This window comes from Nipponia nippon, unplaced genomic scaffold (genome assembly GCF_047370975.1).
Source record: "Nipponia nippon isolate SJK-2023a ecotype South Korea unplaced genomic scaffold, ASM4737097v1 scaffold_9, whole genome shotgun sequence".
Classification (NCBI taxonomy): Eukaryota; Metazoa; Chordata; class Aves; order Pelecaniformes; family Threskiornithidae; genus Nipponia; species Nipponia nippon.
This window is the reverse complement of record NW_028262413.1, coordinates 8,445,610-8,469,345: the sequence shown is the minus strand read 5'-3', so window position 1 is coordinate 8,469,345 and position 23,736 is coordinate 8,445,610. Positions and strand designations below refer to the sequence as shown.

General features: G+C 41.8%; 1 protein-coding gene across 26 annotated transcripts in view; it reads left to right on the top strand.

Moving 5' to 3' along the window:
• MAGI1 (membrane associated guanylate kinase, WW and PDZ domain containing 1) overlaps positions 1–23,736 on the top strand; it is a 359,795-nt gene that overhangs the window by 181,484 nt on the left and 154,575 nt on the right. For all 26 annotated transcript variants that reach the window (XM_087743432.1, XM_087743431.1, XM_087743416.1 and 23 more), the window contains exon 2: positions 3,625–3,741. In XM_087743432.1, coding sequence (XP_087599558.1) covers positions 3,625–3,741 — 117 coding nt within the window. The remainder of the gene's footprint in view (positions 1–3,624; positions 3,742–23,736) is intronic.

The window sequence follows — 23,736 nt, the reverse complement described above, 5'->3', positions numbered from 1 at the left end:
CACTGTAGGATCTCTTTACGTGCTTTTAGCAGAGAAGAAAAGAAAGGATTTCAAAGGAGTAAATGTAAAATCCAGTCTCCTTGAGAACAGAGGAGTATTTTGAAGGGTAGTAGTATACTTGTAGTTAACACAGCTCATCTCTAAGGAAACTGGAGCCAGGTATTTTCTCAAGCACAACTTATGCATGGAATTAGACTTTACAAAGGAAGGACTTCTGCATAAAATCAGGTGGTTCTGGGCACCTGCCCTTCAGCCCAGCCTGGTGGTGGTTGGTGTGTGGACAGAAGCCATCAGAGGGTGAGACTCATTTTCAGAGGGAGCGTGCGCAAGCCAGGGGTGCCCCTGGGGATGAGAATGAATTTTATTGCTACAATTTGCACACAGGAGGTTGCTGAAATGTCACTGGCATATCTTTCAGATGCTCAGGAATTGCGGGTGCATACATTTCAGGCTCAAAAAGAATTTATCAGAGTTTATAAACTTGCGTCTAGCACTAGAATCTACTAAATAATGCCAATATCAAGCATGTGCCCTCTCAAGTCTGAGATTTTTGGAAAAGATAATCAGAGTGGATCAAAGCATTTCAAAAGATAAAGAATCTAGCACGTTCCAGGGTGGATCCTTTTGGCAGCTTTCTACACGATGTCAGTTTCTGCGTTTAGCTCATTTTCTTCTTCCGTGCTCTGGAGTGAGTTGCATGGGGTGAGCCTGCTGTTGTCCACAGCTATGGTCTCAGCAGCTGCTGAGCTGAGATCGTCAGGGCTGCAAGAAGCCTGTATTTCTATCAAGAATTTTCTGGAATTTAGCAACAAAAATGTGGCTTAGCAAGCGTTTTGGGTGTTTGGTGTGTGTGTGTCCCCCCGTCCCCCCCCCCCCCATCTTTTTTTCTCCTTATTTAAAATAAATGTAATAGAAATGAGCATCACTGTGAGCTCCCTCAGGGGACAATGATATGAATCTAAGTATTGCTATAGCCCCTATTTTTGCAACTGCCATCTTGGCTAGTGCATCAGTGACTCTGCTGGGAAATCCCAGCTACTGCATAAACCGAATAACCAAACTTTCCAGCGGGGGCTGTAATAGACTGAGATGCTAGATGGAATGGGCACCAGAGGGAAGCTAAAAGCAGATATCATCAGTAAATTGCATATTTTCTGTGGTCAAACAGAAGCTAGCTCAGCAGAGCTTTTTCACCTCTAGACATTATTGTGACATAAATCATTGAATCATGAATCACACAATATTTCAGCAGAAAGCCCACATTATGTGATACATGCAGTTCAGTGCATTAATTTCTTCACTGGAATAAGCCCTTGCATTATGTCCAAACTGTTTGTCATATTTGTTCTTTTTGCTATGAGAAACCACCTTGTTTTACTGTCTCTTGTGCAAAGAAAAATATGGAGTGTTTAGTTAAAAGATAAAGAAATGCTTTATTGTTTCAGCAGATGCTCTTTTTTTGTGCCCAGTCTCCCTCTGGAGTAAAATGATGTGGTGTGAAATCAAACACCCGGAGTTTGGAAGGTCAGCTCTGAAACTGGAAAACTGTAGCCCACAGGTCTACCAAGGCCTCCAAGTGCCTCCTATGTGGGAAACCATTTTTATAGTATAATAACTGGAGACCATTTGCTAGAAAATGGGTTTATAATCTGCTCTTGGAGGGAGGGGTGTTGGTGGGGTAACTCAGGAAAGTGTGATGAGCCAGTTTTATCTGCCTTAATTTCAATTTTTGTTGTTTGAGCCATTTCTGTAATGAGCATCTTGGTCTTTAAAATTTTTCCTTCTTTCATAGCTGGGCTTGCTGCCTATGCCTTCCTTTCTTCAATAAGAAATTTAATCTTAAAAAAAGGAAAAAAAAAAAAAAAAAGCTGCCTGGAGAACCTAAATACAAATCTGTTAAAATGTTGCAGGACTGCATTAGGCAGATAGGCTGTTCCTGCCCACGGTCATTTAATGGTCTACACTCTTTTTCTCTTTTGTCTGGTGCCGCTGCTGCCTCCCAGGCCCAGTGTCCAACTGCACTCCATTGCAGTATTGTTATTCTTGATTTGTTCTGCAGTGATTCCTGGAGGCTCCAGCCAGGAATCTGCAACTGTGCTGCTATGTTCAGTGTCAACAAGTATTGAGATGACCTCTGCATTACATAGTCACAATCCAAAAAATCATAATGCAAATTATAAAAGACTATAGAAACAGCTGCAGTGGTTCAGCCCAAGGTCCATGTAGCCCAGCATTCTGGCTCCAGCCATGGCTATAAATAAGATGCCTAGCAAAGGAAAGGAAAAGAGCAAGATATTTGATATTCCCTGCTGCTTTTTCCAGATCTCCCAGCCACCAGCAGTTCATTTTCAGCTCAAGGGACTTCCTATACCCTCTTTTGCAACCTCCGATGAGTCCATCTTCCAAGTGCTTTTTCAGTTTCCCCTTGAAGCTCCTCAATAAGCTTCTTGTACCCACAGTGCTCTCCAGCAAGATCTGCCACAGCCTGTGTGAACTACTGCCCCTGTTGTGTGGTTTCGAACCAAGCTTTCGTTGGTGTCTCCTAATCCTTGTGTTGGGAGAGGCAGGGAGCAGCCAGTCCCCACCCGCCCTCTGGGCACGTTGGAGACCGATGTCCCCAACGGGCTGCAGCATCCCAGCCTGCTCTCTTGGTCCTTGTACAGCAACTGCTTCAGACTTCAGTCATCCTGGTTGCATTTCGCTGGAGTTTTTCCAGTGTGTTTTTTTTTCCAGTGTTTTTTTTTTCTTTTCTTTTTAGAACAGAAGAGTTTCTCTCCCTGTTCCCTGTGTGTTCTTGTGGGGTGTTTTTGCTCTTCAGTCAAATTAATGTCAATGTTATTCCAGATTTGGAAATATTTCATTTCTGTGAAAAGACTTCATTAAGTTGCTACAGTTCGTATGTTCTGCTACAAGAAAGGGTTTGGTGTTCAGCAACTAGCACTGTTCATTAGCAACTGTGTTTCTTTTTCTTTGTTTTTTTGTTTGTTTGTTTTGTTTTCAACTCATTTATCTTTATTCTCACACACTTCTGAAAGTGTTCAAAACTGAATGGAGAAGTAAATAGATTTAAGTGAAAAGTGTTGGGTATTGTTCTGTTGTTTTTAAGGACTCTGGGTGCTCTGAACTCCTTCAATGAATTCTTTCCTGACTCCTGCTGTGTGCTGGGGTAGATACCAGCGCAACCTATAGCACTTGTTTGATTTTGTGCCATGTTCAGCTGTATTAGTACCCCTAATGGAAGGAGCCTTTGCCTTCTGCCTGTCTGCCCAGCTCCCCCCCCCCCCCCCCCCGTGAGTTGCAGAAGCAATACTCTACCTTTATTATTTTTCTTCTTTTTCACATCAGCTGTCTTTCTCCATTTGCTCAGACAAATAAGTGATAAAGTGGAATGATGATCTGTTTAACACCCCAGGAAGAAAGATGCATTATGAGACAAGAGAGACCTCTTGTTTACAGCGAGTTGTTTTTGGTAATTAGCCATTTGTAGAGGAAGATGAGCCTCCGCTCATAAAGTCAGCATGCCATAATTTAGGGGACTCTGAATGTAAGTCTAACATTTGCCTGAATTGGAAATGTTAATTGTGTGCATTTAGAAATAAATAAATGGCTGTTTTTTCTTTGCAGGAAGCAGACTGAACAAAGACCTGAGACATTATCTCAACCAGAGGTTTCAGAAAGGATCGCCAGATCACGATCTACAGCAGACTATTCGAGATAACCTTTATCGCCATGCTGTGCCTTGTAAGTAACAAAACATTGGACCTGGTGGATTACGTGTTGTAGAATTTTTTTTTTTTTTTTTTTTTTTTGAGGCAGCCTTCATCTGTTGGTGTGCACAGAGCTCGAGGGAGACTCAGTTTTCAGCTTGGGCAGACTTCTACATGTAACTGCAGATGGAAGGGTAGGTTCAGGTAGGGTTGAAAAGGAAACCAGTTCATCCTCAAACTCTGCTTTTTTGATGACCTTTTTGGAACAGTTGATGGTTTGATGCAGGCCTGTGATGCTTACTGTGAAGAAAAAACCCCTAAAAAGCAGCCATGTTGTGAGTACTTGCCATAAAACGGTCTTTATTAATATCATTATGCTGAATATTCCTTTATTGGTTTGAAATCTATGAATGGAAAACCTGCTTTTATTTTTATTTCCTTAGCAGAACTTTATGTCTGATGCTTATTTAACTTGTGAAATTGAACAACATTTGATGGCTGGGTGCCATTGTAGCAGGCAACTGCCACTTTTGGAAGGTCATCCTTGATTCAAGTAGGAGATAAGCAGCAAGAGGTAGTGAAGCTGAAAAAGAAATGCTCTTTTTCACTCAAAAAACAACCAGGAGGAAAATGGAGAAGTTTAGAGAGTGTAATCTTTAGAAGTTCAGAATCTTTACTCAAAATCACGCTGTCCTTGGCATTTTAGGAAGATGTACAAAGAGTGGAGAATGATCCACTTTCATTGCACCTCTGTTTGGCATTTCCCAGTGCCAGGAGAGGCTATTCTAAAGCAAAGGTTTTTCTGCTTGAGCTTTATGAGCTATGGGGATAATGGTATGCCTTTCAGATCAGGCTGGGATAAGAACTAGTAAGCGTCTTAGTTATAGTATGCTAAGATGAGCAGCAAAATATTTTGAAGTTTTCTATCTCAACATGAATCAGAGATTGTTTATCCTGGTAGAATTATATAAATATTGAATAATGATGTTGCCACTCAAAACTCGGTATTTGCCAACAAATACCATATAACAGTACGTAGAGTAATAGCCATTTTCAATGTAAGTGTTGCGTGCAGAAGAACTGTGTAGGACCACAGTTAAAATCATGTGGTAACACTAACAAATGTTGATTCTTCAAATGGCAGATGCTGTATATCACCATTGAGTTTATTTTCATTTTATCACTGGAAAGCATGGACCAAATTAGGTTTAAAGTGCTGTGCATGGACATAAAGAATAAATATGGATTATTATTTTCTATTGAACACTTCCATTTTCCATTTTGTCAACGTGAAATATGATTAGTTTTCAATCATCTAACTTGCTAGGCTGCAGGTTTTTAAAGCATACTGCAGAAAGTGCATTCTGGGAGAGCACGTGCAACATTAGGCTCGGGAGATGCAATGTCGTGATGCTAGTGTCCTTCTGCCTGTGTGTTATATTCTGATTTCTAAAGCAGCAAATAAAGCAAATGACCATAAGTTCTGTGGAAGCTTTTGTGCGTTACCAAGATTACATTTTGAAATGCTTTCCATTGATTCTTTTCTCTGATTTATTGAACTTGATGGTGAGCTAAACTGCTTGGACTCGCTAAAGACTTTTGATTCAAAATTAAGAGCAGTGAAAGTGATTCCTGCCTTTTAGAAATAGCTGGGGGAGATATGGGTTGTCGATGTATTAATAAGAACATCAGTACTTATGTTCCATTTATGAAACAAATGGAAAATCTGAGAAGTGGAGTAGTTATTGTGTGTCTCCATGCTTTCTGAGTTGTAATGCAGGTAGCATTTAATTTTTTCTTCGTGTACTGTAGGGATGGTATTAGTGGTAGCTTTTAAGAATGATGCTAATATTCATATGTGAATTTGAATGAGACTGCTGCATGCACGGTGGGTTGGAATGCTGTACAGGTCTGGAGATTAATCTAGCTGTACACTCATATTTTTATTCCTTGGTACACGTGACCAGTAAATCCAGAGCCCTGGACCAATCTCTAGTGCTAATGGATTACGAAGTCTTGTATTTTGAAAATAGAATTCCCTGCTGATTATGTGGTAAACACGAACAAGAACACAAGGTCACTTGGACTGAGCAGGGTTGGCCTGACAGCTGCTTTTTGTTGCACTAATATAAGGGCTAAATGAAGTGATAATTAGTAAACGCAAAATGGAGAAAGGAGATGTTAACCAGTTCGTCCCCAGAAATTCTAGTAAGAATCCCACGTGGTTCAGTTCTGACTAGTTTGGTACAGGTGGGGAGAAAACCCAGAAGGCTTTTGTCTCCCACGCAGCCACGTGCCGATTGCGTGCTTGGCTGACTTGGGGACTGAGTGTAGACACGGCTATAGCTTTTGTAGAAGACAGAGGTCAAGCAGAGGGGTGGAAAGACGCAGAAAGTTTAACTTGACCTCGTTATTTCGTATGACAATGACACACTGATTAAGCATCATTTAGATTTTTACCTTAGCTTTTATTTTCTGGTGAATAATCAAGGGTAAGAGAGTGGGATAATGTCAGCTCCCAAAGGGGATGTACGCGTTGCCTAAATGGGTGACACGGGTGATTTTCAGAGAGACCAGAGGACTTCATCCCTAAATGTGGGAGCTGTCATAAAGAAATGAAACCTTGAAATCGACCCAAAAGTTGAAGTATTATTGAAAGCAGTAGATGAACCACGTGGTTATTTTTCAAGCTGAGGTCTTCTCCTGCTCCTCAGTGCCCTCCGCCCCTCCAGCATGCTTCCTCTGAGTCTTCGTACCCTCAGCTCCCTGCTCCCCATGGAGATGATTTTTTTTCTGCAAAGATCTGTAGTAAACAACAGCTGTGACAAGCTTCCAGGTGGCCTCCAAGTTTGGTTGTCATGCCGTCGTGACTGCTCTGCTGTTACTATCACACCAAACCCACGGATTTATTTACAGACCCAAAGCGTTCTCCTCTGGAATTTACAACTTCAGCATCCTAATCTGGGACCGACCCAGAGTAAGGAAGAGAGGCAGGACACCTTATTTATGTATTTGCATGGTACATAAGTGCTAATGAAGCCATGCATTTACAATGTACAAATCTCTGAAAGAGTTAGTGCAGTTCAGCCACTGAACTAGCTTTTATTTCAGCTGAACCAACTGTCTGTTATTTCCTTTACTTTCTTCCTGATGCTCTCATTTCACTGTTACCTTCACATGCTGGGTGAGAGACTTTTTTTTTTTTTTTTAGAGTATTTTTGTCTTCTACTTAAGAAAAATCGGTATCTTGAACTTGAGCAAAGTTATTCTCGTTACATGTTCAGATAAGTAACTATTCTCATTCCTAGCATGTAGGATCCACTGTCAAAACTAGAAAAAAAACACAAATACATCATCCAGATTAGCAAGATGTTGGTCCAGTCTCAAGTTATCCCCTCTGCCTCATTTTATTTTGAAGCACCACATTTTTCCTGTTTTCTCACGTGCCTAATGAATATCACCAGAAATAACGCTCTATTTGTGGGCTAGTTAATGGCTCCATTGAGCTTGGAGTAGCCTGTGAATTGGCAACAACGTCATGATTACTGATTGGCCACGACTGTACCAGAAGCGCTTTGACTGATGCAGGGACTTTGCCCACAGCTTATTTCTAGTGCGGATTTCACTTATTCCAGCTCAATTTTGCCAGGCTAAGCTCTTAAGAACAAAAGGGCTGGTTTACCAACTGTGTGGGGCATCTCGCTGGGGCACCTTGTGGCATGTCTGCGTCCACCTGTGCTAACAGAAGCTGACGTGACTTGCATTACATCTGCTTTGGGGGGAGGCTGAGAGCCCACGATGTAAAGTGTGTTGTCATCCTGGCATTGGGTTTCACAGAGTGTTTCTTAGGAGCAGAACTCCCCCAAACAGGACTGATGTATGTGAAGATTTACTTAGCGGAAAATGTGTTTAGTTGGAAGTGCATGTGAGAATATATCCATTAAATAGGTGTTTCCAGGCAGCCTTTCCTTGGGATATCTGTTCCATAGTGTTAATTGAGAAAGTTATGCGATAGCAACTTACTTTAACATTCTAGTGCAGCAGCGTCTCTAAACCACTGTTCACAGAAGGCTGAACAGACAGGATTATCTTCCTCATTTTGAAATGATGGTAGAGGGCATCTGTTTAAAATAAACAAGCAGTACTGGCCATTTGTCCTAGTTCCTTATTCTCAACAACCTGACAGTAGTTTTCTTTTCACAGTGTATCCAGAAAAATCAGAGATAGGATATTATTTCCATAAAAGCTTATCTCAGCATGTGTGGGGTTTTTTGTTTGTTTGGTTGGTTTTTTTGGTTTTTTTCTTCTGAGCACATTTACTTGATTCTCCACTTGTTTGAGTCCTGTGTGACATGCAGAGGCAGCTATGGTGGGTCTGGCATCTGCACTTTTACTTGCCAAATCAGCATACCCGGTGCAGGCGTGACTGAAATAACAGATCAGTGGTCCCCTCCCTGTTCATGTATATTCTGCATTAGTATTATTTCGGTACTGTGCAATTGCCTTCTTTGCCAGGCTGTAGTCTTATGAAGCAAAACTCTGGAAGATGCAAGGTCTTTTTGGTGGTAGATGAAACAGGGACAATGTAATGGCTAGCCTAGAGTTAAGCCTTAGATGTCAGCCTAGAAGCTCTGTGGCAATCTTTTTTTTTTTTTTTTTCTTTTCCTTCCTCTTCTTTCCAAAACTGGCTTTTAAAACCTCAGGAGGTCATCATTCAACAGTTGATTCACTTTCCCAAAGCAAGTACATGCCCTGGGATTAATTGGCTGGAGATTCTAACATTAGAGATTTACCACTTTCATTTCTGCTGTCTGTTTTCTCACCTTCCCAGAGTTTGATCTGTTCCTCTGTCTTCAGTTATAGAACAGTAGCTCCAACTGTTGTGGTTAGTCTTATAGGGGAGCGTGGAGCAAAATGGAAAGAAATGGATAAAAATCAATAGGGTAAGTGTCGAGTGATCTGTAAGGAGTCTTAGAAAAAGACAGCGACACCCAGGCACCTGGCTGGCCTGAGCTCTCTCACATTTCAGTGGGAAATTTGAGAATAAGTTTCTTTATTCCAAGCGATCTGCTGGTGCAAAGAAAACGTCTCCTTTCAAAGAAAGTGGATGTAGAAGAGCACATTAAACCTCATTATCTGGATTAAATGTTTTCGTGGATAGTTGAACTACCAAAGGGTATTTAGTTGCTCCAGGAGTCGGATAAGCTCCTACATGTGTAACCACCATCATCTGCAGCTAATGGAGGACTAGAGAGGCTAAATGGGCTGGGGTGTGATGAAACTGCTGTCAAACATGCAGACTTAGGTGATTTCCCAGGATAGCTTTTAAAGTCCTGTAGCACTGGGTTCCCCATAAGTATTTCTGAACTTCAAAATGAATTGATAGAAGGGATAGGCAAACCAGGTTACAGAAGGTTCTTTTCTTTAGAATATTGAGTATAATAGTGTTTCAGTAAACTGGGAAAAATTGATGAAGCAGAAAGACCTTTATGTTACAAATGCATGTGTTTTTACATGTGGGGATATTTGAGTCACAATTTTGAAGTTATTTTTAGTTACTAATTTTTATTAAGGATAAACAGAATCACTGACAGTGCACATTATTTTTCTTCACAGGCAATAAATCATCAGTTTATGTACACAAATGTTCTTTGAATTCTCAAAAGCTTTCCAGACCTGCAGCCGTATTTATTATCCAAGTACCTTTTGTTGCAGTTCCCTTCCTAGAGGTGTAATTCTGCTTTTGTAATGAGAAAAAGTTGCAGCGTCCATGAAATATTCATTTGAAGGCCCACACTGATAAGGTGATGAACAGCAGGCTGATCTTTTTTTTCTAACACACAAAAAATAATTAATTGTTTTACAAGATTTATGTTGGGAAAAAGTTTTAAATATTTTTAAAACGGTGTCCTTATCACTAGGGTGCAACATACAGGTGCCAGCAGTATGTAAACATAATTTTTCTCAAGAATATTTGCTTGTGAGTTAATCCAACTCTGAAGAGTATGAGGCATATTTTCCATGCCAGCTAATGTACACGCATTTACTTCTTCCTGTATTTTCAGCAGGGACTGTGTCCTGAGTACAGCCAGTGGGTTTAGAAAAATCCTTGTAGCTGTGTTCCAGGGAGGGCAGAATTGCAGCAGAGTCCCCTGCAGTTTTCAGGGATACAATTATTTCATGCATTAGTGAACCAGATGTGTTTTCACTTTTGAAAAATGCCTTGTTTTGAGCAACAGGGCCAATATTTCTGCAGTTTAGTTCCTTTCTATACACAGTCATTTCTGTTTAATCTAGGAGACTTCAGACCTTTTTTTCCATCTGGTCTGTCCTTTCAGATCAATAGTGTATTTTGTGCCAATGGGGTGGTGTGGTTTGTTTGGGTTTTTTTGGGTTTTTTTTTGTTGTGGTTTTTTTTTTTTTTTTACATTTGGAAATAAAAGCACTTATGATGGCAAATATTGCTCCATCTGCTTACCCATTTGTGAGGAATAGCTTTTTTGTATTTCACTGTACACCCAGTTGAAATTGCATGAGGCACCAGAGAACAGAGTACAAAGCAGAAGAGCTCAGCCTTATAGGCTCTCCCATGCCACTTGCCAAAGGAGATTTGGGTAAGAAGTGTGGGAAGAGATTACATGACTAGTTTTCTTTGTTAGTCCCCAGTGTACTTAATTTTGTGGTTTTTTCATTGTGGTTGCTTTGTACTACAGGAAAGCATCTGTGAGTGGGTATTTAGGTAGTGCAAATAACGTCTGTGCATATGTTTTAAAATGTAAAGGTTTCTAAGGTGGTGAGCGTCTTGGAAAGCAGAGAATAAATGAGAGCTGAGAGCAGGTACTGCTGTTTGGACGTTGAAGGGGTGGAGATGAATTACCCCACAGTATTTACTTCAAAACTGGCTCTGCCCTGCCATAGTTTTTCATATGATGTCCCAGGGTCCTGGTTAGATCTTTTGTGGTGGCTGCAGTGTCTCAGCTGTTGATTTCACTGAGGCGGTTTGATTTCTTTTCAACTACCACCATGTCTCTGTTCAAGGTTTACAGTGTATTGGTTATGCTACAAGCTAAGAGAATGAATGTTCCAGGCAAAAGAAACAGTTTAAAATAAGGAAAAATTAAATGCATAGCCGTTCTTTAACCTGTTCTTCCACTCACATTTGCATTTGGGATTCACATTTGGTATTTCATTATTAACTCCCTCTAGAAAGCACCCATTGCTCTGTATAGGTATGTTTGTGCTTGGATGTGTTGATTTGCGTGGTGGTTTCACAGTTACAAAAGTCCCGTGCTTCTTCCGTCAAAGATGTCCGTACTTAAAAGAGGACACCTGAAAATCCTGTTTATATGATGATATCCTGGTCCATTGCAGTACCTGCAATGTAGTGTGGGCAAAACCACTGGCACTGCAGAGGAGGAAATGCCTGTGTGATTCCCGGTCACATATATTGCTATCATGAAAGTCTCTGAGCCCAGGAGGGCGATGGCAGATGCTAGCTCCTGACAGTTTGATGGGGATGCAGACTTGCTACATTTCATCTTCAAACAATTATCCTTTTTTTAACATTACCATGCTTCTTCACGTAAAGCATGCTGTATTTGTCCTCTAAATCCTTTCTCTCTTTATTTCAGCAGAGAGGAGATTAGCCGTGTAATCATTTATAAAGCTGTTTAGATTCTGCTAGCTGGTTTTCTTTGGGGAGAGTCATACCCAGAATCTTTACTAGGAATAACTCTGTAAATTAATCTTCATTGATTTCCTCCCCCCCCACCCCCAGTGAATAAGAAGGTAGAAAAAAATAGAATAAATATTTCTAGTTCTGCCCCTATTGAAGGAGAAATAAATCTTTCCTATTAGTCATAAAGGTCTAGATGTATCCTCTTTTTTATAATGTCCTCTTGAATAATTAGAGCTTTGAGTTATGAAGTCAAGATTCCTGGGTCATTGCCAGAACAGATTTGTTTAAGGGGGACACTAGTTCCCTGAATTCCTTTTAAAGGGCTTTGTAATGTCCCAGGCTGCTCTTAATTAGTGATTTAAGAGGGAATACATCTGTTTCACTGAGGATTGTGAAAATTATTATTTAAATGGAAATGTTTAATAAACGGCTCTTTGAAAGGCTAATGTATCTTCAAAGTGAGATGTGTATCACAGAGTAATCAGGTGGATAGTGATCTAGCAGTTCTACTTGCAGGGTCTTTTTGGAGCTGAAGATCGAGAAGAACATCAAAGACCCTTGGAAGTGTCATCTGCCATTGAATTATATTTCATACTTCATCATTCATTCCCTACCTGCACGTTTTCTTTAAACTTCAGGTTTAACACTTCATTTACCAGTGAAAAAACAGTAGACAAATGTTGATGTCGGTAAAAGGAGGTCTGTAGGAAGAAGCAGTATTGCTTATTAGATAAATTGATGATACTTCATTTTTATCTCAGACCATCATGGCAACTCAAATACTGCCACTACAGTATGGATTTTTCTACCAAATTTAAAGCTACTTAATGGGAGGTTGTCATATGCTAAAAATGTGCAAGTAATCTTTGCTGTATTAGGAATTTGAACTAGCGTCCCTCAGAACTGAGGGGCTGGGGCAGGTGACGGAGGAAGGAGGAACTCCAAATTAAGAAGCTGCGGCTTTTAGCAAACTCTTCCTTGAATACATGAGGAGATGGATATTTATAAATGCAGCATTACCATCTCCTACTGTTCACAGCTCTTGAATTGGTAATCAAAAACTCTAAACTGGATATTTTGACTCTTTTCATTTACCTGTTAGTTTCTGAGCCCTTACTGCCATCTTCTTTCATGTTTTTCTAGGGTGTGGGTTTTTTGGTGTGTTGTTTTGTTCAGAGGGGCCTAATATATGAGCTGAAGATGTACTTGAATAGTGACGTTATTTTCAGCCCTCGTAAATCCAGGTATGTAAGGTTTTGAAAAAAGCAGCAAATGTTGCAAGACGTGCAAGAGAGTTGAGGAAAACCCAGCAGGACACTCAGTGGCAGTGTGGAAGTAGGAAGGCTGGACTTGGCAGTGGGGCAGAGCTGGACCCAGTTCTTTCAGGAATGTAAACATCCCATAATGTTCATAAATATCTTTCCCATTTTTGCATTCCCATGACTTTAAATATGTATTTTGCTATCTCACTTAGCCTTCTGCAATCCTCTGCAAAACACCCAGTGTTTTCTAGAAGGGAACAACTGATGAGATGCGATAGTGCTGCTCCTGTGTAACTAACCACACTGGAGAATCACATTGACAGATATTCTGTAAATTGCCCACATTATAGAACATTGATGATACCATTAAAATGGTAAATTTAATATTATAGTACTATTAGATTTCTCCCTCATTAACTCTGATCTGATAAACAACCTCCGGCATATTTTGAAGGTAATAGTCACCTTACAATCACTACTGCTCATCTCTATCTGGCATTTCAAGCTCCTATAGATTTATAGTTCTTCTGTCATCTAATCTGTACTTACTGCTTTATTTTTTCTTTGAACTTGTGCTTACAAGCAGACCCTTTCTTAGAGGGCCCTGGGCATGCAATTAACGCTTCACAGCAAGAATAGTCATCCTAAATTCCATTCCTGGGATTTAGGACAAAATCAGTTTCAGAGAATAAAATGAACCCAATGTTCAGGCAAGCACGATGCAGACCTCCAGAGGTGTTTTAGTACTGGACACTTTGTAAGGGTTGGTAGAGAGTAATGCTGGTAGCAGTGGTTGTGTTCTTGGCCTTTGCAAACAGGTATCGGAGCAACCTCTGCAAAATCTTGCTGGAGATGTAGGTGGTGAAGAGGGGACCAAGCGGGTGCTGTGGCAGGGGCTGTGATGGGTGCTGGGCGCAGCCCTGCCAGGCGGAGCAGCCCTGCCGCAGCATGCCTGGGAGTTGGAAAAGCTGAAGAAACTTTTTTCAGCGGTGTCTGTCCAGCAGAGAGAACTTCCACTCCCAAACATTAATCCTCAAGCAGCAAAACCATGAACTGCAGCTTAACAAAGTAACCTTAGCTCCTCCAAACTGGCAGGGAGGCTTCTGTGGAGGTATCGCTTGCCTCCTTGTTTTCCTAAGTGAGTCATGGTTTAATTAGAGTGCTGTCTCGAGGAGGAGGAGGTGGTTGTTATACATCACCTATCACAATGTAAAAGTGGAAAGCGACGTTGAAATGCTGACCCTTAATCTGAAGTGCACCATCTGTGTTTTATTTCCACATCTTGCTGAGTTTACAGTTATTTGAATTCACAGTTTGTTCCCCATTTGCTGTTCCCACATGGTAAGTGAATTGGATCCAAAATGTACTGATGAAAGATTGAGAAGTGTGTTGGAGAAGTTTGTTCCTACCTACAAGAGTGCTCTATCTCACACTTCTTCCACCCTGTGAGTTAAATCCCAGCTGTAAAATCTTGTCTCAAGATGGTCTTCTTTCATGGTGGGAAGTTGGGGTTACCATAAGGACAAAGACTCCTTTCCCCATCCTGAAGTGATTTATGGTTTGCCTTTGACTTTCTGCTCAAGAAAAGGTAGAGAGTTCTCTCGCATCTGACAAAGTATTTGCTTTACTGTTCCTGTAAATTTGTGTGGATACTTATCTGGTGGTGCTTGGCATTGGAGCACCAATCTTATTTAATATTTCTTCTTTATTAGTATGAGCCAAAGTGTTTGATGCTAAAATGATACTGGGTGTAATATAATGAAAGGTGCTATAATTATGATGGTAACAGTTTTCATGGTGGAACACTGAATTACTCTGATTTTAGAATGGGCAAGCAGCTCAAAACCAGGTTGAATTTCATTCTCCTTTGTTTCTATTTTTTCTACTGACAGCAACTGTTTTCTTAAGACATAACTAACTATAAAAAAGATATAAAATTTAAACATGTCGTATTTCAAAAGCAAGCCATCAAAATGCTGAAGGCTGTATAAACTTAAATACCTTCTTTGGCTTTTGCTGTAGACCACACAAGCTCTGAGAAATTGATTACTCTGGTGCTCGAAGGGGCTTTCATGATACAGAAACAGAGGTTTGCATTGAATTTCTTTCTTTGTGTGTGGGACTTTTTTTTGGAAACAGAAAAAGCCTTTAAACCCCAGATTAAAAATAAGTCATTTCATTGTTTCCTTTTTCCCCCCTTCTAAATCTTATGAAAGAGTTTTCATAAATGATTGGGGAGCTGCATCTCTGAATAAATGCAAAGTAAAATGCTCCATTTCTTTTTTTTTTTTTTTTAATAAAGAGGCTGTTTTCTGGAATGTCCCATTTAGGTGCTGCCTCATTGAAGTATCATCTGGTGAGAGAGTTTCAGTCTGGCTTGTGCAGATTTTTTTATTTTGTGGACATGAAGAGGAGGGGGGAGGAATTAAGAGTTATTTATTTTTGTATTGCAGTTTTCAAATTTACTGTATCTAGTACTCTAAACCCATAATTATCACAGGCTTTGGACTTCCCATGGGGACTGGAAGCTGACTGGACACATACCCAAAAAATCAGCCTAAGACTCAATGAGGCTGTTGTTGAAAGATTCAGGAAGGTGAATCTTGAGCAAAGAATTTTTATCTTTTCTTTTTAAACAAGAGACACATAATGGGCCAGCACCTTGGGCCAGATGGTGTTTTCATGAAAATATTTATGTCCCTTAAAATTGAGACTTTTTATATGTTTATAATCAGGCCATTCTCCTGTTCGTGTGTGGCTGTTTCTCTTATAAAGGTAATATAAGGCTTGCTGTCTCTCGGTGGCATTTTGCCCCTACCCAGTTCAAACGCTTTTGGGGATTAGGTATTTCAGCAAGAGCAGTTGCTGCATTTGCGCTGTTGGGTTTGGTAGTGGAACACAGAGATGATGTTTTTTCCTTATGCTGCCTGGCCCTCACACACACGTGCTGTGAACTTGTGAGCTGTCACCTGCGTCCACACCTGTATTGAGCTGCTTTGCAAGCGATGGCTGTCAGCTGGTGTGGTTCAAAACGTCTGCTTGTTAGAGCAGCAGCGGAGGGTGCTGTCCCTGCCGTGCCTGAGCCCTGGCCCATGGGAGCAGGTGACCAGGGGTGGCCCCACAGCACCCTGAGCCCACCCCACCGGCACCTCCCGCGCAGTCCTCGGGATCCGCAGGTCCCTGCCTGCCTCGGTGGAGCTGCACGAGCCCTGGCGAAGCAGCCGTTGAGCTGCGGGGTAGCAGGTTTCCTTGCGAGGCTGGAGTCTCCTGGGATTTCAGTACTGCATCTAAGCAATCCTGTCCTGTGAGATATGTGGAAAGCGTCCAAGACGGACACCTGCTGGCTCTGAAGCAGTCAAGTGCTTTTTCCAAAATATCTTTGGCCCCTGTTCTTGATGTTTACTTTTAAAAAGATACAGGCATGTGTTGTCTGTAAAAGAAAGGAAAAAAAATAATCATTGCTACTGTCACTGAAATTCCCTGTAGATTTAAAAGGAACATGAAAGTTGGTACTTTAAGACAAACTCGAAGCCCTTGGGACAAGCACAGCAGAAAACAGAAAGATGCTCTGTATTCTGTCTGATCGCTTGCAAAAATGAGTGCTGTATCTCCTATGGAGAGAGAGACAGAGCTAGGAATACATATTCACATAGTTCCCCGTTCTCGTGCCTTGCAAACTAGGACAATACCATTTTGCACTTCCCTGGGCATATTCTCAAACAGCAGCTCAGTGAAGGTGATAGAGGAATAAAAAGGGTGAGGGAGAAAGAAGAGAGGGGGGGAAAAATCAGCCTCGTGGTATTTCAGATCTCCAGCATACACAGGTGCTTCTTAATCCCTCTGGCCTACATATTCCACAGCCCCTAGGAATAGAGGAGTCGTGATGTAATGCTCTTTTCTTCACACTCCCAGCTTAAATACAGATGGAAATTGTTGTCATGTGTTAGAAATGTCACCAATAATATAAAAGGCAGGCTTCTGCATTCTCCCTTTTGCACTGTCAGCTGCTGCTGCCAGCTTATTCTTCCCTCTCAAACCTATTGTCATGTGGCAGAAACCCTGATGTAAGTAAGCCCTGTCCTCCCCCTGCTTATGATCCCTGCATTTTTTATTCCCCTCTGCTGCAGTGCTGAGGATCATTACATACCACGACTTAAAGACAAGACCTCACAAAGGAAGGATTAATCTTGTATTTGTGCTTGAATTTCGAAGGACTCAGGCAAGTGAGAATGTTCTGTTGTATTCCCTTTTTTTCCTTTCCTAGATGCTAACGGAAGAAATGAAAAGCGGCAAATGTGATAAGCTAGGTCTGTGTTTACTGAGTGAACCCAGTGGTTCCCCAGCTGCAGGTTGTGCGCGTAAGGAGAGAGCGGGGTGTAACGGGAGGCAGGGGAGGCTGTGGGGCTGGGGAGGGAGCTGCGGAGCGGAGCTGCACAGCCTTAGCCCAGCCTGGGAGGACAGATGGCTAGTGCTACTTTTTAATTCATCAAGCAGGCTTTACGTGAGGCCCGTTGGCAAGCGGGTGCGCTGCGAAAAGCGGGGTCAATGGGCACGAATAGGCTGAGATCAGGACCAGATGCCTGCCGAACAATGGGGCTTTTGAAAGAAATGCGGGAGGAAGCGTGGCGCTTGCTTTGTACTGCCTCCGCATTGCAGGTTGGAATGGGGCAGCTCCGATTTAATGAAGTGCATTCCTAAACGTGGTCGTCAGCCGGGCTGGGAGACAAGGGGACATGTCAGAAGGGGGCTTGTGGGGCCGGCGTGGGGGGGGAGCGATCCACTGATGGATCGTCCCGAACAATGCGGTCTTAGTGTTGGATGGGAAAAACCATCAATACATCCCTGTGCATATTAATGTGATACAGCAGGTGTTGCTAAATGTCTGTCCCCGCATTGTTCTCCCGCGGCTCAGCCGAGGAGGGGGCAGGAAGGAGACCTCGAGAGGGATGCACTCCTCTGGGGTAGAAATGTAGCTGCTCCCCAGATGGCCGCGCACGCCGAAAGTGAAGCAGGAGGCGAGAACCAGCGCGCGTTTCCGCTCCTGGGGTCGCGGCGTGGGGCAAGGTGCTGGCCGCTCTGAGCTGGGCAGCGGTCCCCTGTGCTGGCTCTGGCAAGCAGGGAGGGACAGGCTCAGAGAGGCTGGTCACATCTTAAAGGCATAGCAGGGCTAGGAGGGTCCTTTCTTCCACAAAACATCCCCTAAACTAAGCAGGTGTAAAGGCTGGGAAGTGAATCTCCTGAGAGCAGGCTGGGTCACCAGGGCAGAGGGCGAGGAGGGAGGAGGCAGAGATGGTGTCTCAGTTGAAATTCAGCAGTGAGAGAGTTAAAAGGCGCATATTTTTTTTTAGCTTCTCCAGAAATAGATCAATTGTGAATGAGTTGCAGAGGCTGTGTGTGAATTGCAATAAACAAGGTGTACAACATGTTTAAACCAGACAAAATATCTGTTTCTGCATTTGCACATATCCTGCTGCACTGGCTGGACATACCTCTCCTTAAGATAGTTTTTTATGTAACAGGAGTAACGTCCCTAAATACAGCCGTGTTAGCCAGTGTAATTCTTGAAGGCTTGAGGGGGGGGAGGAGTGTACATAGTCTGTCATTATTATATGTATTTCTTAATAAAAAGACACCCATTTAATTGCTCCCATTGTGTTGTCTGCTCTCCTTGTAATTTGTGACATGCTATACTGTATTTGTCAGCAGAATGAAAGGGGTCTTTGTTCCTTATTCGTATTATGGCACACTGCATCTTTCAGTGAAAATGGAATATTTGCCTTTAGAGCTAACTTAGCTGGTGATCTGTGCCCGCTCTTACACTGGGAAGGGTGTCTGGTTTTTCCCAGGAGTTTCAGAGGAATTTGCAGGCAAGGCTTGTGTTATTTTATTTATTTATTTTTACATATCAGTGTGTTAATAGTGATGAAGACTGATCAGCTTCATTTGCCCACAGGACAGGTAAAGCATGGCCAGTGGCTGCAGCAGCTTCACATATTGCGGCTGCCTTTCCGTGTATCCCTTGTCTGTGGATGAATGGCCAAGTCGACCATGAACTGGGATTTAGTCCTTGAGCACCTCCGATCATTTACTGCTGTGTAAACTGCCAACAAGAGTTTAGAAAAATAAACCAAGAGTCTGTAATACGGACAATCTGTGTGCCTGTTCAAAGGTTGGCCAAGACCGCAGATTAATAAAGGCAGTTACTGAATGGCCGGCTATGAGAGTGACTACCTGGGGGTGTCAGTAGCACTTGTAGAACGCTTTCCAGCCACTGCTGCTGAGTGTGTGCTGGATTAGGTTACGGTATCGTCTAACATCAACAGCGTTATCAGTTGCTATCTAGTTACTGCCCTTTTCGTGCTCTAGCTACTTGGATATCAGTCTGCGTGCATGTAAATGGGAATGGTTTACAAGTGTAGCAGCTGGAATTAGTAGCCAAAAAGGATCAAAATTTAAGGCAGTGCTTGCCCAGATGATTAATAAGACTTCTTCTAACACATTTGCATTGCATGAATATATGGAGCTCATTTTTAAATTGAACTACCAGGTTCAGCCGCTTGAGCTTTACATTGTTTATTATGCTTATTTTCTACTCTGCAGTGCACAAGGAAAAATGTGCAAAATGCAAAGTCTAGCTCAGTCCCAGGACGCTATGGTCTGCTGCGAATGGCTTTTCTGTTAGAGAGTCTGGCTCAGTAAAGGGCCAGACTGTGAACCTGTTGCTTGTTGATGTGTGGCTCCTCCTGCAATGTGGGAAGTTCTATCGAGGAGTAACTTTGCTCTGGAGAGAGCAAGGATTCACTTGGTGGTGCAGAAGAGCAGGGAGTGTTTCTCCCTTGCTAGCTTGTTTCCACTCGTCATTGCCTACTGCTAGCTCCTGTCAGATGGAAGCAGTGATGGATCCATGTAGATCCAAGAATGATGCTTCACTTCCTTCTGGGAAACTACTACGGAGCTGTCGAGAAAGAGCACTGCCAGCTGCTCCAGGAGCACTTCAGCTCCTTGCTGTTGAAGTGTTGCAGAGCCAGGTTTTGCTATAACAGCAATAAGCCTTTTCCAGTTGCATTTCTTTCTTTTTTATATACTCTTCTAATGTAGGTAATCCAACCTGCAATTTGAAGCTTAGAGTATCCCTTCTGCCATTATTGACAACCCCTAGCACAAGTAAGGCTGTCATAGCAGTCAAAGTGTTGCGGAAAGAAGAAAGCAACAATGAAAGCCATAATTCAGCAGCAGAAGCTGATTAAATGGTGCTGGGTTCTTGACTTTGCATCTGACAGTAATAGTACTTACCCTGCGTTTCAGTCATTTAAAAGTTCATATGCTGCAGGTAAGGCTCTTGCCTGCACTTGGAAGCTTTCTGACAGCTTTCCATCCCTTCCAGTTCACTGATTCTTTAAATGGTTATGCAAGAAATGCTTCTGAAATGAATGTACATTAAGTCATTTTTGTCAAGAGATGCTGGGTGCTGTGGTATTCAATAAAGCTTATTCAAAATGTGGTGCTATTTTCAGTCAAATTCTGCTAAATCCTCTCCTGAAATCCTCTGAATATTTTGCTCTTGAATATTCTGGTAAGCGTGATGACTGGTTCACTGTGTTAATCCTATATGGTCTTTCTGTCTGCAGCTAATCCTGAGCTGTTGTTGCTGTTCTGCATACATGAGTAAGATTCTTTCCCCCCTCCCCTTGATGATATCGGGTAGAATTCCAGCTGACTACTAGAAGATAACAGATCAAATATCCTACTCTTCCTTTTTCTCCTCCTGAAGTGTGAGAGTTGAGTTTCTTCTACTTGAAAAACAAAACCTGGAGAAGTAGGAGAAATATCCTTGATCTGTTTTGCTCCATCTGAAGGCATGCACTGGCTCTGACTCTGTGCAGGACATCTTCAGGAATCTCAGCTGAGGACAAATCTGGAAGAAAAGACATGTTTAAAGCAAGTTTCCAAATTCACATAGATTTGACAGAATTTCTATCGCAACATCTCATTAATTAGAGATTAAGCTGATAGTGATGGCTATAGTTAATATTGTTCCCCTAAAATAAAGTTATTGGATTTTCCTAGTTTTTCGTTGAACAGGGAAATGCAAAGAACAACAGTGATTTCCCCCCACCCCCCTTTTTTTTTTTTCTTTTTTCTTTCTTTTCCAAAATGCTGCACCTGCCTGTGGGAGATGTGCTTTGGCAAAATCTGTCCCTTTCTGGTAGAAGAAACTTTTCCTTTGGGACAGTCAGTATCATCTCAAAATTACTACTTGATCATGTTTCAGATTTAGTAGAAAAGCTTATGTAAGGAAGGGAGATAGTGTAACCTTAGGTTGATTCCCCCCACCCCCACTGATTTCACCCATGGTACACACATTGTGTTTTCTTATAGTAAGATTGGCATACTTGGATTAAATATGTTAATATCAATATGCCCTACACTAACATGGTTGCATGGGATGTATATATTTGGCATGTGTGTAATATAAATGCTCACGCTTGCATTTAACTGCTAACATCAAAATGTCATGAACTGGAGAGTCCATAATAACTTAAGTAAAACCTTTTCTTAAAAATTACATAATATTTAGTTGATGTAAAATGTCACAATCACCTACATCTTTCCTTGGAAGAGATTGAATATTTTTTTTCTTTTAAATAGGTTTTCAAAGGATTCATTGAGAAAATGAAATCCAGGAAGAAAAATAGTTGACCCAGCAGTCTGAGGCCAATGAGGCAAAATTCCCAACAAAATCCTGTGTAAAGTCAGCCTTAAGTGAGCTGTGCCTGAATGACTTCGTTATATGTTTTCTGAAAATTTTCGGTATTGAGAAGGGGAAAAAAAAAGCTAGATGAATAATGTAGTTCTGTCACCAATTGGAATATGGCTGGGTGTGGATGTTACTTACTGTATTGAAAAGTGGCTTGTTGCTTGCCCGACCCAAACAGAGGTAGTGTCCCACCTGGAATCAGCAGTGTTACCATGTTCTTCATTTGCCTGAAGAAACTCTTGATCCATTGTAGATTGGAAATTTTAATTTGTTTTGGGGGGGGGGGGGTGTTGTGTGTTTTGTTTTCATTAGGATACAACACTGCCTTTTAATGCATTTGAAGATAAGACAAGAATCAGGCACACAAAAAAAATAAAAGCTCTGAAAGAGCGCTGTTACTGAAATCATGATATATTGGAAAAAAAGTAAAACTGCTCCTCTCTTTTCCCGTTTGCACCCTCTCTGGGTACAGGTTTTATAAGAAGATTGAGGACACTCTGGTGTTGATTTTTTCCATTAATTTAAATGAATGGGGAGCAGGCTGAATAATAGTCATGTAGAAGGTGCTATTGGAAATGCACGCGTTGTCAGCGCTGCGGTGGTGATTAATAGTGTGTCATTTCTTTGATGGTGCGCTAACAATTTGGCACCAGAATGCAAGCCCTTGCTAAACGTGAGGAAGTGGCTGGGGAAGAAGTCATCTCCTCTTCCTCTCTTTCTTGCAGGGACCACAAAAGAGCCTGAGGCTTGAGACATCTGCCGAGGCTTGGGCTGTCTGAGGAACCCAAGTCCTTTTCTTTAGCAGAGGCTGGGAATGGGCTATAGCAGTGCAAGCTACTTGCACAGTGCTACAGTGATGGTTGGTTAACGGTGTGTTTTGAATGTAGATTAGTTGACAAGTGCTAGTGTCCTGGTGTTGACAAGGCAATATTTTAACATGTGATAATCTGTCATCCTAAACTCTTAAGGGAAATCAAGGGTTTACCACATTCAGATGCATGAGCTAAAACTGTCCTTTCCCTTTTCTACACAAAGACTTTAATTTTAATGTTTTTTCCTGGTGAAGATGAAGTCAACTCATTTTGAGTCCTAATCAGGAAATGATTCAGAGTCTGTGCTCATTAAATCCTTCCCTTCACTCCTGGGACTGCCAGCGAGGATGTCACACATTACCTGCTGATGAGATGATGATTTTGTGAAGGAGATGAATGCCCCAGAAAGTATTCTCACAGTGCCAAACCACTGGGAAACTGGAAAGGGTCTAGAAAGCCACAGCGAGGTGGGGATTTGAGTACTTGAGCTAGTTTTACCATCACTCCGTTAAGCAGCTGCTTATCCATTAGAAAGAACTCCTCTTTAGTCGTATGTAATTTGGGGGACATGAAGGTTGAGCCTTGCTGTTCTCATTATTTGAAGTTTCAGATTTTCTGTGGGTTATTAGGGTACAACACAGAGCATATTGGCTCCTTTAGTCATCGTTTGATTGGATGGATTCTTTTCAACTTTTTTTTCCATTTTTCTCTTTCTCATATTTCATGTATTCTATTGTTTTATTAGTTCAGTGGCCTTTTTGGGTCATTGCAGTCTAACTATTCTGACTTTTATAAAGGTCTCGGTGACTAAATATTAGTGACCTCTATTCATCTTCCTTGTGCTTCTCCAAGACAGTGCAGTCTGATTTTGAGCTGCGCTGTGCTACAGTATCAGCGAGTTCATCGCATGGTGAATCAAAACCAATTTCTTCTCCGCAGATGAAGGTGTCCATTCAGTACGTCGCATTGCTGAGTTTCTGCTTTGGGGTAAATAGGATCCCGGCAAAAGAGGTGGAGGAGAAACTAGCCTGTGGAGCTTCGCCAGCCTAACTAAAATAAAGAAATGTACCGTGACACAATTAAACGTATATTGCTGGATTCAGGAGAGTCCTAGGAAAGACTAACAAGCTAAGCACGATTGACTTCCCAAATTATATAAGAGCAAATGGAAGAGTTAGCAGTAACTTCATTGGGGAGCTTGTTATACCAACAGAAGTCTTTTTGGTAGGCTCATGTTTTGGGGCATTTCTTCTTGGGCATGATCTACAAGGCATATTCCTAGCTCAGACTCTGCCCCTTGGTCGGAGCTGAATGGACATGGGTCTGAGGAGAATTTGGGGTTCCAAGGTTAGGAAATCTCAGAATTGATGCTGCCATAATTTGACCATTTTATGCACTATATTCTGCCATTATCTGGGCAAGTCTTGTCAAATAGACATGTAACGTAAGGGCTTTCCTCATGCTCAAACTTGCTTTCTCGTTCTGGTAACACTCCGCTTCATTTGTTAGTCTCTGCTGC